We start from the raw sequence: 13,106 nt of genomic DNA, 5'->3' as shown, positions 1-13,106 counted from the left end.
AATTTTCTTTTTTTGTAGTATCTTTGTCTGGTTTTGGTATCAGGGTGATGGTGGCCTCATAGAATGAGATTGAGAGTGTTCCTTCCTCTGCAATTTTTTGGAAGAGTTTGAGAAGGATGGGTGTTAGCGCTTCTCTAAATGTTTGATAGAATTCACCTGGGAAGCCATCTGGTCCTGGACTTTTTTTGTTTGTTGGAAGATTTTTAATCACAGTTTCAATTTCATTACTTGTTATTGGTCTGTTCATATTTTCTATTTCTTCCTGGTTCAGTCTTGGAAGGTTATGCCTTTCCAAGAATTTGTCCATTTCTTCCAGCTTGTCCATTTTATTGGCATAGAGTTGCTTGTAGTAGTCTCTTAGTCTCTTAGGATGCTTTGTATTTCTGTGGTGTCTGTTTTAACATCTCCTTTTTCGTTTCTCATTTTATTGACTTGAGTCCTCTCCCTTTTTTCTTGATGAGTCTAGCTAATGGTTTATTAATTTTGTTTACCTTCTCAAAGAACCAGCTTTTAGTTTTATTGATCCTTGCTATTGTTTTCTTTGTTTCTACTTCACTTATTTCTGCTCTGATATTTATTTATTTCCTTGTGCTAACTTTGGGTCTTGTTTGTTCTTCTCTCTCTAGTTCCTTCAGGTGTAAGGTTAGATTGTTTGAGATTTTTCTCGTTTCTTGAGGTAGGCTTGTATAGCTATAAACTTCCCTCTTAGAACTGCTTTTGCTTCATCCCATAGGTTTTGGATCATCGTGTTTTCCTTGTCATTTGTCTCTAGGTATTTTTTGATTTCCACTTTGATTTCTTCAGTGATCTCATCGTTATTTAGTAATGTATTGCTTAGCCTCCATGTGTTTGTGTTTTTTACATTTTTTTCTCCTGTAATTCATTTCTAGTCTCATAGCGTTGTGGTCAGAAAAGATGCTTGATACGATTTCAATTTTCTTAAATTTACTGAGGCTTGATTTGTGACCTAAGATGTGATCTATCCTGGAAAATGTTCTGTGTGCACTTTAGAAGAAAGTGTAATCTGCTGTTTTTGGATGGAATGTCCCATAAATAACAATTAAATCTATCTGGCTTATTGTGTTATTTAAAGCTTCTGTTTCCTTATTTATTTTCATTTTGGATGATCTGTGCATTGGTGTGAGGTGTTAAAGTCTCCCACTATTATGTGTTACTGTCGATTTCCTGTTTTATAGCTGTTAGTTGCCTTATATACTGAGGTGCTCCTATGTTGGGTGCAATTATATTTATAATTGTTATATCTTCTTTTTGGATTGATCCCCTGAACATTATGTAGTGTCCTTCCTTGTCTCTTGTAACATTCTTTATTTTAAAGTCTATTTTATCTGATATGAGTATTGCTACTCCAGCTCTCTTTTGATTTGCATTTGCATGGAATATCTTTTTCCATCCCCTCACTTTCAGTCTGAATGTGTCCCTAGGTGTGAAGTGGGTCTCTTCTAGACAGCATATATATGGGTCTTGTTTTTGTATCCATTCAGCGAGCCTGTGTCTTTTGGTTGGAGCATTTAATCCATTCACGTTTAAGGTAATTATCGATATTTTTGTTCCTATTACCATTTTTGGTTTGTTTTGTAGCTCCTTTTCTTCTCTTGTGTTTCCCACTTAGAGAAGTTCCTTTAGCATTTGTTGTAGAGCTGGTTTGGTGGTGCTGAATTCTCTTAGCTTTTGCTTGTCTGTAAAGCTTTTGATTTCTCCATCAAATCTGAATGAGATCCTTGCTGGGTATAGTAATCTTGGTTGTAGGTTCTTCCCTTTCATCACTTTTAGTATATCATGCCACTCCCTTCTGGCTTGTAGAGTTTCTGCTGAGAAATCAGCTGTTAACCTTATGGGAGTTCCCTTCTATGTTATTTGTCATTTTCCCCTTGCTGCTCTCAATAATTTTTCTTTGTCTTTAATTTTTGCCATTTTGATTACTATGTGTCTCAGCGTGTTTCTCCTTGGGTTTATCCTGTATGGGACTCTCTACGCTTCCTGGACTTGGGTGGCTATTTCCTTTCCCATGTTAGGGAAGTTTTCGACTATAATCTCTTCAGATATTTTCTCTGGTCCTTTCTCTCTCTCTTCTCCTTCTCGGACCCCTATGATGCGAATGTTGTTGCATTTTATGTTGTCCCAGAGGTCTCTTAGGCTGTCTTCATTTCTTTTCATTCCTTTTTCTTTATTCTGTTTGCAGCAGTGAATTCCACCATTCTGTCTTCCAGGTCACTTATCCGTTCTTCTGCCTCAGTTATTCTGCTATTGATTCCTTCTAGTGTAGTTTTCATTTCAGTTATTGTACTGTTCATCTCTATTTGTTTGTTCTTGAATTCTTCTAGGTCTTTGTTAAACATTTCTTGCATCTTCTCGATCTTTGCCTCCATTCTTTTTCCAAGGTCCTGGATCATCTTCACTACCATTATTCTGAATTCTTTTTCTGGAAGGCTGCCTATCTCCACTTCATTTAGTTGTTTCTCTGGGGTTTTATCTTGTTCCTTCATCTGGTACATAGCCCTCTGCCTTTTCATCTTGCCTATCTTTCTGTGAATGTGGTTTTTGTTACACAGGCTGCAGGATTGTAGTTCTTCTTGCTTCTGCTGTCTGCCCTCTGGTGGATGAGGCTATAGTTCTGAAGGCTGGAAGTCTGATATCAAGGTGCCAGCATGGTTGTATTCTGGTGAGAGCTTTCTTGCAAACAGATGTCTTTTTGTGTGTCCTCACAAGGCAGGGAGAGTGAGTAAGTGTCTACGAGAGTAGTTTTAATTCAACTATATTTACTGCCAGTAATGAAATAAACTGTAGAGTAGGTAAAGCTGTCTTAGGGTCATTTCTGTCTCTCTTTCCTTCTCTGCCCTCTTCTGCCCACTCCTTCTCCTCTTAGTGCCCCCAGGCACTGTGGTATCCCATTTCAACTTGCATCTCAAAACTGTGCTCCATTCTCCTAACTTTTCTAGTTCCTGCCCTCTACTCCTATAATTCTTTCATCTAATAAGGATCTACTATCTTCTAAGCGGCAAGGAATTAGTCAGGGAAACTATTTTGTAATAAACTATTCCTTGGGGCTGATGTTAATAGGAGAGAGCTAATCTCCCAATCTTTGTTCCTTCCTTTGTTTTACTCTAACAAAATCTATTTTATTTTTTCTAATTATTATAAAAGTTATATACATAAAATATATAAAAATTAATAAAACATAAATGAAGAAAGAAAATTTTTTAAAATCATACCTAATTCCTCCTTCTAAAACAACTACCACTGTTGACACTTTGCTATAGCCTTCCATTCTCTTTACATATGTGTATGTATATACATATGGTCTGGATTGTATTGTGTCCCCCGGAACAGATATGTGCAAGTCCTAACTCCAATACCTGTGAATGAGATTCTAGAACTAGGGTCTTTGCAGATGTAATCAAGTTAATATGAGGTCATGCTGGAGTAGGATGGGCCCTAAATCCAGTGATTGTTGTCCTTATAAGAAGAGCAAAATTTGGACACAGAAACACAGGGAAAAATCTGAAGATGGAGGCACAGAATGGAGTTATGCTGTCACAAGCCAAAGAATGCCAAGAATTATAAACAACCACCAGAATCTATAAGAGGCTAGGGTGGATTCTTTCCTAGAGACTTTGGAGGGAGCGTGGCCCTGTGGACACCTTGATTTTGGACCTTTATCCTCTAGAACTGTCAGAGACTAGATTTCTGTTGTTTTAAGTCATTCAGTTTGTGGTAATCTGTTCTGGTAGCCCTAGGAAATTAATAAAACATATTTTACAAAAATGGGACCCTTTGATACATACTATTTTATAATCTTTGTTTTTGACTTAACAATATATTACTGATGGCTTTCCATGTCACTATTTTACTTTAACAATCCTTTTAATGAGTATTTGGTTTCTATTAAATGGGTAAAACATGATTTATCTAGGCAGTATCACATTGTTAAATATTTGGTTAATACCAGTTTCTACTCTTACGTTACAGTTAGCATCCTTTAATTACTGTAGCCATTGTAGTTACTTCTATTCCTATAAGTTCAGATAGGCTATATCAATTTATACTTTCTATCAGTGGTGCACGAGTATACCAATTTCTCACCAATACTTTTATATCCAACAGTTTGGGATTTTATCATCTTTAAAAAGCATTGCCCGCTTGATAGCAAAATAATGATATAATATTCTGTTTACCTTGTGAATAATGCTGAGACATAGTGAGACTCAAAAAATGTTGGCTTTTGCTCCATTATATTGCTGTTAATACAGAATTTTTCCTTTCCCCACTAATCTCAATGTCCATTCATAATATACCAAATTCATATACATACCAAGATCTGAACTTTCTGTTTTGGTCCTGAATTTGTACCCCTTCTCATAATCTGTACAGATACACTCAAAAGAGATCCTCTAAAATATTCCTGACTTAACCCATGGGAATTACTCTGGTGATAAAAATTTTAAGCAAAAAAGAAAAAACTGGGATATGGGTGGGGAAAAATAGGAACAGACAGGTTTTTAATCATAGCCCCAAAATCACAACTGCTGTCACAACCTAACCTTAGTTTCTTTACATACCAAGAGGTAGCTTCGTCTTCTTCTGTCTCCTTTGAACAGGAGCTTCTTGATGTTCTATGGGGTCTTTAGTTGGTGGCTCACTGCCCTCAGGTGGCCTGTGAACAGCAGTCTGAACAAGACCTCCCAAAGCAGCACTAGCTACAGAGAAATGGAGTTGGAAAAAATTGGGGTAACTTGAGCAGAGATTACTAAGTCTTAAAAATATAGGGAAACGGGGAACTGGAATGTTTCCTATATAATAACCTCTTCTCTTACAGAACTAATTGTGCCCCAAATCTTGATTTCCTCCCTCCTCACCTGTAACTTTGGGCTTTAAGTTGGGAAAAGAAATAAATGAGGGAACAAGGAAGAATGAGGAAGCAAAAAACCAGGGGGCTAGAAAGAGGAATAAAAGAAAGGCAGGAGGAAAACTGCTTCTGAACTTTCAAAAAGGTGAAAATGTAATGGAAACTGTCACCATAGGGAACGCTCTTGTCTTATGCCTTGAGAATTATCAGCCTCTATATAGTTTAGTCCTTCATTAATAAATTAACACACGATAAAGTCATCACGGATAACTGGAGTTAACAGATTACTTAAAAATCTCTTCATCTGATCATTTCAATCTCTCCCCTCATCAAATCTTTGAACAGATTCGACCCATTTTGGCAGATTTGAATTTTACTTCATTACATTCACTACATTGCTTCTTCACAAAAGAAGAAATACAAATGAGTGAATAAACAAATGAAAAGATGCTTAACCTCATTAGTATTCAGAGAAACGGAAACTAAAATAAGCTACTTTTTGCCCACTAAGTTGACAAAAAGAATTGAAAGATTGATATTTTCCAATGTTCTCAAGGATTTAGCAAATGTGACACTCAAACTCTGTTGGTGGCAAGAAAATAACAACTCCCTTGAAGGCAATTTAGCAGAAATTTATCATATTAATAATGCATAGGTCCTTCTGTCTAGTAGTTTTACTGCTAGCAATCCATCCTATAGAAATATCTCTTCCCCACCACCTACTATTTTATGTAGAAGAACTGCAAATTGTAGGAGTGAAAAATTTGAAGTACCCTAATTGAAAAACAATTTTAATAAAAGCCTAGCAATACACCTCCTTTTTTTTCTAGAGCACTGATTTTTTTTCTCTTTTTTACAAGAAAAAAAGCTGGTAGCTGGGATAGAGCCCTACCTCTGCTACTCCAACTCAGTCTTTATTGCATCCTTCACCAGTGACCTTTCTAAATCCACATGTACATGTCTGTACTTAATTGTGAGTATATTTTTAGGGCCTAGCATTTCAGTATCTTTGTGAATCTAAGTCTCTCTGCCTCTCTTTTCTTTTTGTTGCATATCTGTATGTCTTTCTCTATGCATCCATTTCCATTTCTCTCTTTTCCTCCACCCACCATGTATTCCACCATTTGTTAGGCAATGATAAGCTAATACAAGTTTCCAACCAGGTATAAGGTATGATCAGCTACGAGCTTTAGGAAGTTCATCCAGCAGTGGTGGGCAGGACCGACTAGGGTGGAAGAAAGCTAGAAGTACAGAACAATGTTGGAGGCTACCCCAATAGCTCAGGTGAGAAGAAGAAAGGAGCTAGGCTAACTACGGTCGTGACAGTGGAAATGACAAGGGGAAAGAGACATAAAAGATACTACAGAAGAAGCAAGCTTGTGAGAGGCAGCAAGTAGAGTGAAGCGACCTGTGAGAGGCGACTGAGGTTTCCAGCTCCAGTCACTGGGAGAGTGGGGGTGGGGGGGCATTAAAAGAAATTTGTAAGTAAGCAGTAAAACTTGATTTATTGTTGAAAGTGATGATAAATTCTGGACGTGCTGAGTTTGAGTTACTGACAGAACGTCCAGGATTATCAGTGAATGGGACAAAAAAAGTTCACAGAACTTGCTCATTATTGGAGCTTTAATACCTGGATGATACGGCCCTGCCTTCAGACTCATGTTCTAATGCAGAGACTCTCTGACTGAAATGAGGGATCCAAGAACCTTGTGTCTCTAAATCCAGTATCCTGTTCAAGGGTCTGGAACCAATCATAGCTCAAGACAACTTATGTTATCTAGGGATGAAAGGCCTCAAAGAGTCCAAGAATGTTGTGGAAGTAAGATCTGGGGCAGCATAACCCTTTATTACACAAATGTTTCTAGATATTCTTCAGGCTGCCCACTACCTTGTCCCTCACTGCCACCAAGAATCCCACTGCTTCAAAGTGAACTGGATTCTATCCTTAACACAGCAGTGACTTGGGACTGGGGCCTGGCCTCTCCCTGATCTGTGATGTTTAGCATGCCTGAGGTCCTGGGAAAACTTGTGATCCCACACAACAAAGAACACTTCTTACCTAGCGTGGTTTTTGTTCTGGGCTTCTTTTTCTTAGGACGACTCAGTGGAATATCATCTATAAAACAGAAAGAACAACAGAAAAGGCTGCCTAAAATTCAATGCAGGGAAAAGTCAAAGGGGAACTTTTAGTAGGGAAGACCTTTCCCTCTTTTCCTCTGGGTCCAGCCAATTTCTATACATTAGGGGAAGAAGGCAAGAGACTGACAAAGTCAAAGGGAGCCCATAGTACAGTACCGGTAGCTCATGGCTGGTCAGTAATGTTATAAACTGTGACAGAAAGTGGGCTCACCAAATATTCATCTGATCCCCTACATTTCCCAGCCCCCTTGCACTTAGGTGTGGCCTATGACTGGTTTTGGCCAATAGGCTGCAAGATGAAGTGATCTGTGCCATTTGGGGGCCAAAACATTGAAAAAGCCAGTGAGTAACCCTCCAGCTTCCCCTTCCCTTGCTGTGGCAACTGAGAAGGTCTCATGTTAAGATGGCAGAACCACAGCATGGAAGCAGCCGGGATCACTGCATCATTAGTGAAGAGGTAGAGAAAGGTAACTGTCCTGGATTGTTGCTACAATGGACTTTGCATTAACCAGAAAAACCCCGTATAATATTAAGTAACTGAGAATTTGGGGTTAGTGTGACATAACCCAGCCTATCCTGATGAAATGAGACAAAGGAAGATGTAGTCCCTATTACGGAACTATAATCTAGCCAACAGTTATGTTCTAGGTGACTCCATTCAGGGATGAATGCTTTTTAACTTATAAGGTCAAATATCAGCCACATAACTAGTGTTATATATCAACCATCCTTTAAAAATGGCAGTCATAGGAGATTACTATGATAAAAAATTGTAGCATTATAAATTATACTATTCAGATTCAAGTTTAAGAGAAAATGAAGGAATCAAACTAACTTTCAAACACCAAATACTGTATTTAGAAAGTTTTACATTAACCATGAACTAACTCACCTTGATCAGCACTGTATATGACACCGACCAAATTTAATCAGGACAGAGACAAAAAGAGAAACTCTGTTAATTAGAAATCTATTATATTGTTAGACTGAAAATTGACTTAAATCATTACAAACTTAAAATAAAATTAGCTTTCACACAAAATCAGCTAGTTTACAAACTAGCTTATTAATTATCAGTAATAAGCTGTTTAATAAGACTAACAAAGTAACCCCAATATTTTCTGAACCTACATATACATATTCCCTACTGTCTATTAATAAAGTGGATTAAACAGATTAAGAACTCTTATTTTGTCACTGATTAAAATCAGCTTAAACTCTGAGGAAACTATTCTAGCAAACAAAAGAGGATCAGAATTCTGATAAACAAGACATTAAAACATTAAGAATGGATCCATTATCCTAACATGTGGACATTTAGTCTCCGAAACAGAGCATTTAATTATAACTGTTATCTTGATGATTCAAGAATTATTCATCTTTAAACTTTCAGGAAGTCTCTTCTGAACTATTATAATTGTGTAAAAGTACTAGTCAATTTTTCTCACTTTACTCACTTTGCATTCTTAAAACTCAATAATAAAATTACTGTAAATTATTTTTACCTTGGCACAGGTGGAAGGGCTCGTGGAGGACGCTATGGGGAAAAGAAAAAGAAAACTTCTTGTAAGTAAAAACCTTAGAGCATCTTTACTTCGTGTATTTCAAATTTTTGATAATCCTATTCGTCAAGTAAAACCCAGGAGGTACTGATGAGAATCAGATGGGCAATTTTAATTTGTCCTATCACTTCTGAATTTCATATAAAGTTCCTTCCTTCCTATATTCCTTAATGTCTACAGACCAGGCTCTGTTCTAAGCATCAGGGATATAGTAATGAACAAAACAGAGGGATCCTTGCTCTTATGGAACTTACATTCTAATGGTTAAGTATTAGACAATAACGTTAAGTATATATATTATATATATATATATGGAAGAGAAGAATGAGGAGTGCTATTTTAGTTAGGAAAAGTCTCTCCTTAGTTAGGAGATATTTGAGCTGAGACCTGAATAAGAAAGGAGCCAAAGGGGAGCAAATACAAAATCCTTTATGGGAGATTGGGCTTAGAGAGTTCCAGATAAAAGAAGGCCAATAAGGATGAAGCATAGTTATCAAGGCATGGGCAGATTAATTAGGAAGACAAAGGGAAGGAGCCTAGATATTTTTTTAATTGGGGTATAGCTGCTTTACAATGTTGTGTTAGTTTCTGCTGTACAGCAAAGTGAATCAGCCATATGTATACATATATCCTCTCTTTTTTTGGATTTCCTTCCCTTTTAGGTCACCACAGAGCACTGAGTAGAGTTCCCTGTGCTATACAGCAGGTTCTCATTAGTTATCTATTTTATACATAGTTGTTATATATGTCAATCCCAATCTCCCAATTCATCCCATGCGCCCCTTCCCTCCTTGGTGTCCACTCGTTTGTTCTCTACGTCTGTGTCTCTATTTCTGCTTTGCAAATAGGTTCATCTGTACCATTCAAAATGGATTAAAGACCTAAACGTAAGACCGGACACTATAAAACTCTTAGAGGAAAAGATAGAAAGAACACTCTTTGACATAAATCACAGCAAGATCTTTCTTGACCCACCTCCTAGAGCAATGAAAATAAAAACAAATGGGACCTAATTATACGTAAAAGCTTTTGCACAGCAAAGGAAACCATAAACAAGATGAAAAGACAACCCTCAGAATGAGAGAAAATATTTGAAAATGAAGCAACTGAGAAGGGATTAATTTCCAAAATATACAAACAGCTCATGCAGCTCAGTATCAAAAAACAAACAACCAAATCAAAAAATGGGCAGAACACCTAAATAGACATTTCTCCAAAGAAGATATACAGATGGCCAAGAGGCACATGAAAACATGCTCGACATCACTAATTATTAGAGATTTTGTTTTAATTCAATGGGAAGCCAATGGAGGTTTTAAGCCACATAGTAACATACTTTTTAAAAACATACTCTGAAACATACAGTGTGAAAAACGCATTTAGGGCAGAAAGAAAAAAAACCTTATAAATGCTATTTTACATGAATAAGAAAAGTGTTTGCAGTTCAGAGAAATTACAGTTAAGTAGCACTCTGGAATCTTTCAAAATAAAATACTAACAAAAATGCCTAGAAATCAGTTTAATGTTCCAAGTATCTCAAGCTGCTTGCAAAGGACATTGATTTAAAAAGGTTAAATTTTAAACACTCGTAGTTTGTTCCACAACTGTCCCATTTACCTATCCATTCATTCAAAAAGTGTGTTAATACAAATGCTAAAAGATTAGGACAAGGCCAGCTGTCTTAACACTATCCAGTTGTCAAAATTCAACCAGCAAAGAAGGATAGTTATTGCTCTATCTATCTACAAAGCGGTATCGTTCTAAAGATGCTATGGACCGCTTTCTCACCAAAGACTCAGTTCACACGATAACTCCACATTTCAAAAGTCCCGCAAAAATGACGTATCATCAATCCAGAAACCCAACCTCGACACTCCTCAAAAGTAGGACGGCTCAACTGAACTGAAAGTAACTAAGGCTCGCTTACCACCTGCTTCTTCCCCATTCCGTTTAAAGCTGGGCTGCCTGGCAGCCGCTGACTCCCAGCCGTGGGTCGCTCACACCCCGTCCGGGTTCACACCCTCCCAGCGAGCCCCGCGCACAGGCGCAATGCGTCATCGAACTGCGCCGCAGAGGCCGCTCTGGCCCGCAGCCTCCTCCATCAGGGTGGGAGCGAGGGGGAACGCGGAGACCTGGTGGGGCTTTTCCAGTCTACTCCTGCGGAAAAGGGGGCGTCGGAGTCAGGGCTGACATGCCCGGGAGGAGAGACTCCAGCGGGTGCGGTGTAGCAATCACGATTTTTCCCGTGGTTTTCCAAGTGGTTGCGGTGATTTGTTCGAGGGAAGTGAGAGAAGCCCAGGATTAAAAGTCCCCGCTGGCAAACGGCTATCTCTTTTCCGGGCGGTTAAATGCCTTCCGGAGGAGTCGATAAAGAGACCCTCTGTGGCAGGCTCCGGACCCGCAGGGGCAGGGGCAGCAGCGATGTGAGGCGTCGTCATGGCAACATGCGCACTCAGGCCCCCGGAAACTTCAAGCCTGGCTCCTCGCCCAGCTCCTGGAGTTCGGGTCCGGCCTTGGGAAGAACTTCCAGCCCCCACCCCCAGCCCTATCCTGTGAGCGCCAAATGGGCCGAGGCGCGCGCTCCCCGAGCTGGGCTCTCCCCTTCTGGTCCCCAGCATGTCGGTGTCCGCTCCGCCCCAGAGGTAGCGGCAGCGGCCAACGCGCACCTCACCGCTCACCGGGTGGTCCTCCTCCACCCGGAGCCCCGAGTTCGCCCTCATGGGGCTGTGCCGGCTGGGCTCTCTCGGCGTAACAGCCGCCGGCCCGAGCCTGGCTCCCCGCTACGCCGCCGCCTCCGGGACCTGCGGGAGTCGGGGGCTTCGCGGCGCCTGACTAAGCCACCGCCCCAGGGCCGGGTCTCCGCCTGCCCCCGCTTTGCCAAGCTCGGCGTTCCGAGGCGTCGGAGTTACTCACTCGTTTAGCCACCAGGCGCGCGCGCGCGCGTGTGTTGATACAGGCAGTTCTCAGATTCTCTCCAGTTGCGCGCGCGCGTGTGGGTGTGTGTGTTACAGGCAATTCTCAGATTTTCTCCAGTTGCGTGTGTGTGTGTGTGTGTTGATACAGGCAATTCTCAGATTCTCTCCAGTTGCTTATCCTCCATCCAAAGAAGCACGGCATAAAATCAAATCCGGGGTCACATGAGTGTTAAAAATGACTTAATTTTCTTCGTTTTGTTTGGTCGGGTTTCTTAGAAAAATAACACTTATTCACTTTAAATTTAAAAACTACAGATGTTTTGAAGCATACACTCTGTTTTATAGTTAAGAAAGAGCAGAGGGATGGCATGGATGTGGAAAAAGTTAGGGAATGATGCAGAAGATGAACAGATACTAGGGCAAGAAGAGCGACTGGAAGTCTCAGACTTAAGGAAGTAAGAAAAACAAGACGTCGTGGAATAACATCCTCATCCCGTGGTTTTCTCAGATGTTGGTCTCTAGCACTAAAATCCATTGCTCTTTCCTAATTTAGGCATAAATGTAGATACTGGCTTTTGGGAAAATTAATGATTGTTGCAGCCCTGATCAAAAGAATACTTTTTCCTTGCAGCCTAATGTGTAAAATGAGAGCAGTGCTGTTTCCGTAAGTTTTGATGTTAGATGTGAAATGTGTATATTAACCCTTCTTTCTTGCAGTTAGTCAACTAGGTACTTTTTGTCAAATCCATGTTTATACAACAGAAGTTTCATAAGGTAAAATACAGTTTCTGAAATTAAATACGACGTATTTTATTTACGAAAGCTCTTTTTATCTGAATCATACAAAAGCCATGTGAAATCTGTCAAAGGTTCTCTTACTCAGTGACTTAACATTGTCATATTCCTACCAATTGCTGCATATGAGGTAAAGAAACACATTTTTCCCTGAAAGCCAAATAGATAACTCTACATAACCATACAATACAGGTTGTTTTTTCAAATAAGATTAATTAACGAACTGCAGTACTTTTAAAGTTGCACACATTATAATAGGGCAAATACAATAGTGCTGTTTTAGATTGCAGCTGTTTTTCCAGCTCTCTGTAATAGGTGAACATTGTTACAACTCCAGTATTAAGCAGAAGGCCTCCTTAAGATTCAGTATCAGAGGAAACCCAGGTTGCTGGTACCCACTGAGGCTCCTCCTGAGCCTTCTGAACTGCAGACAACAACTGGGCACGTGCATCTTGCAAGCTGTCATTCACAATCACGTGATCCAAAAACTGGCCAAACTGAGTCTCCATTTTTTGGGCTAAATCCTCCATCTCTTGTAGATCTTCATCCTTTAGGAGAAATCGAAAAATATGCATAGCAAACTTAATGAGACAAATAGAAATAATATGCAGTTTATTATTGCTGTTACATTCAGTTGTGTAGCTGTTTATAAACACCATTATGTCATATAAATGTCCTCCATTCTAAACCACAAAACTTATGTTTCTATCTTTAGTCTTGCTTAATGTCTCCCAGGTCAGGTTTTCACAAAATTGAGTAACAGTTTGTAGACAGACCAATCCTCTCAACTTCCTATTTGGACTTAAATTATCTTACTCTATTATCTAAACA

At 39.4% G+C, this 13,106-nt stretch overlaps 2 protein-coding genes across 2 annotated transcripts in view; both read right to left on the bottom strand.

Moving 5' to 3' along the window:
- Positions 1-10,539, bottom strand: part of TMEM237 (transmembrane protein 237) — a 31,105-nt gene extending 20,566 nt beyond the window's left edge. The window contains exons 1-5 of the mRNA XM_029225588.1: positions 10,493-10,539; positions 8,509-8,540; positions 7,896-7,906; positions 6,924-6,980; positions 4,578-4,715 (exon numbers count right to left, since the gene is read on the bottom strand). Coding sequence (XP_029081421.1) covers positions 4,578-4,715; positions 6,924-6,980; positions 7,896-7,906; positions 8,509-8,540; positions 10,493-10,510 — 256 coding nt within the window. The 5' untranslated portion in view covers positions 10,511-10,539. The remainder of the gene's footprint in view (positions 1-4,577; positions 4,716-6,923; positions 6,981-7,895; positions 7,907-8,508; positions 8,541-10,492) is intronic.
- A 2,092-nt stretch (positions 10,540-12,631) lies between these two features.
- The window catches only part of MPP4 (membrane palmitoylated protein 4), a 37,813-nt gene continuing 37,338 nt past the window's right edge, over positions 12,632-13,106 (bottom strand). Inside the window, exon 21 of the mRNA XM_029225859.1 lies at positions 12,632-12,823. Within this exon, the coding sequence (XP_029081692.1) occupies positions 12,632-12,823 (192 nt within the window). The remainder of the gene's footprint in view (positions 12,824-13,106) is intronic.

This window comes from Monodon monoceros, unplaced genomic scaffold, assembly GCF_005190385.1.
Source record: "Monodon monoceros isolate NGI ecotype Baffin Bay Population unplaced genomic scaffold, NGI_Narwhal_1 Super_Scaffold_16, whole genome shotgun sequence".
Lineage (NCBI taxonomy): Eukaryota > Metazoa > Chordata > Mammalia > Artiodactyla > Monodontidae > Monodon > Monodon monoceros.
Note: the sequence above shows the minus strand (reverse complement) of the source record. Positions and strands in the feature narration are given on the sequence as shown.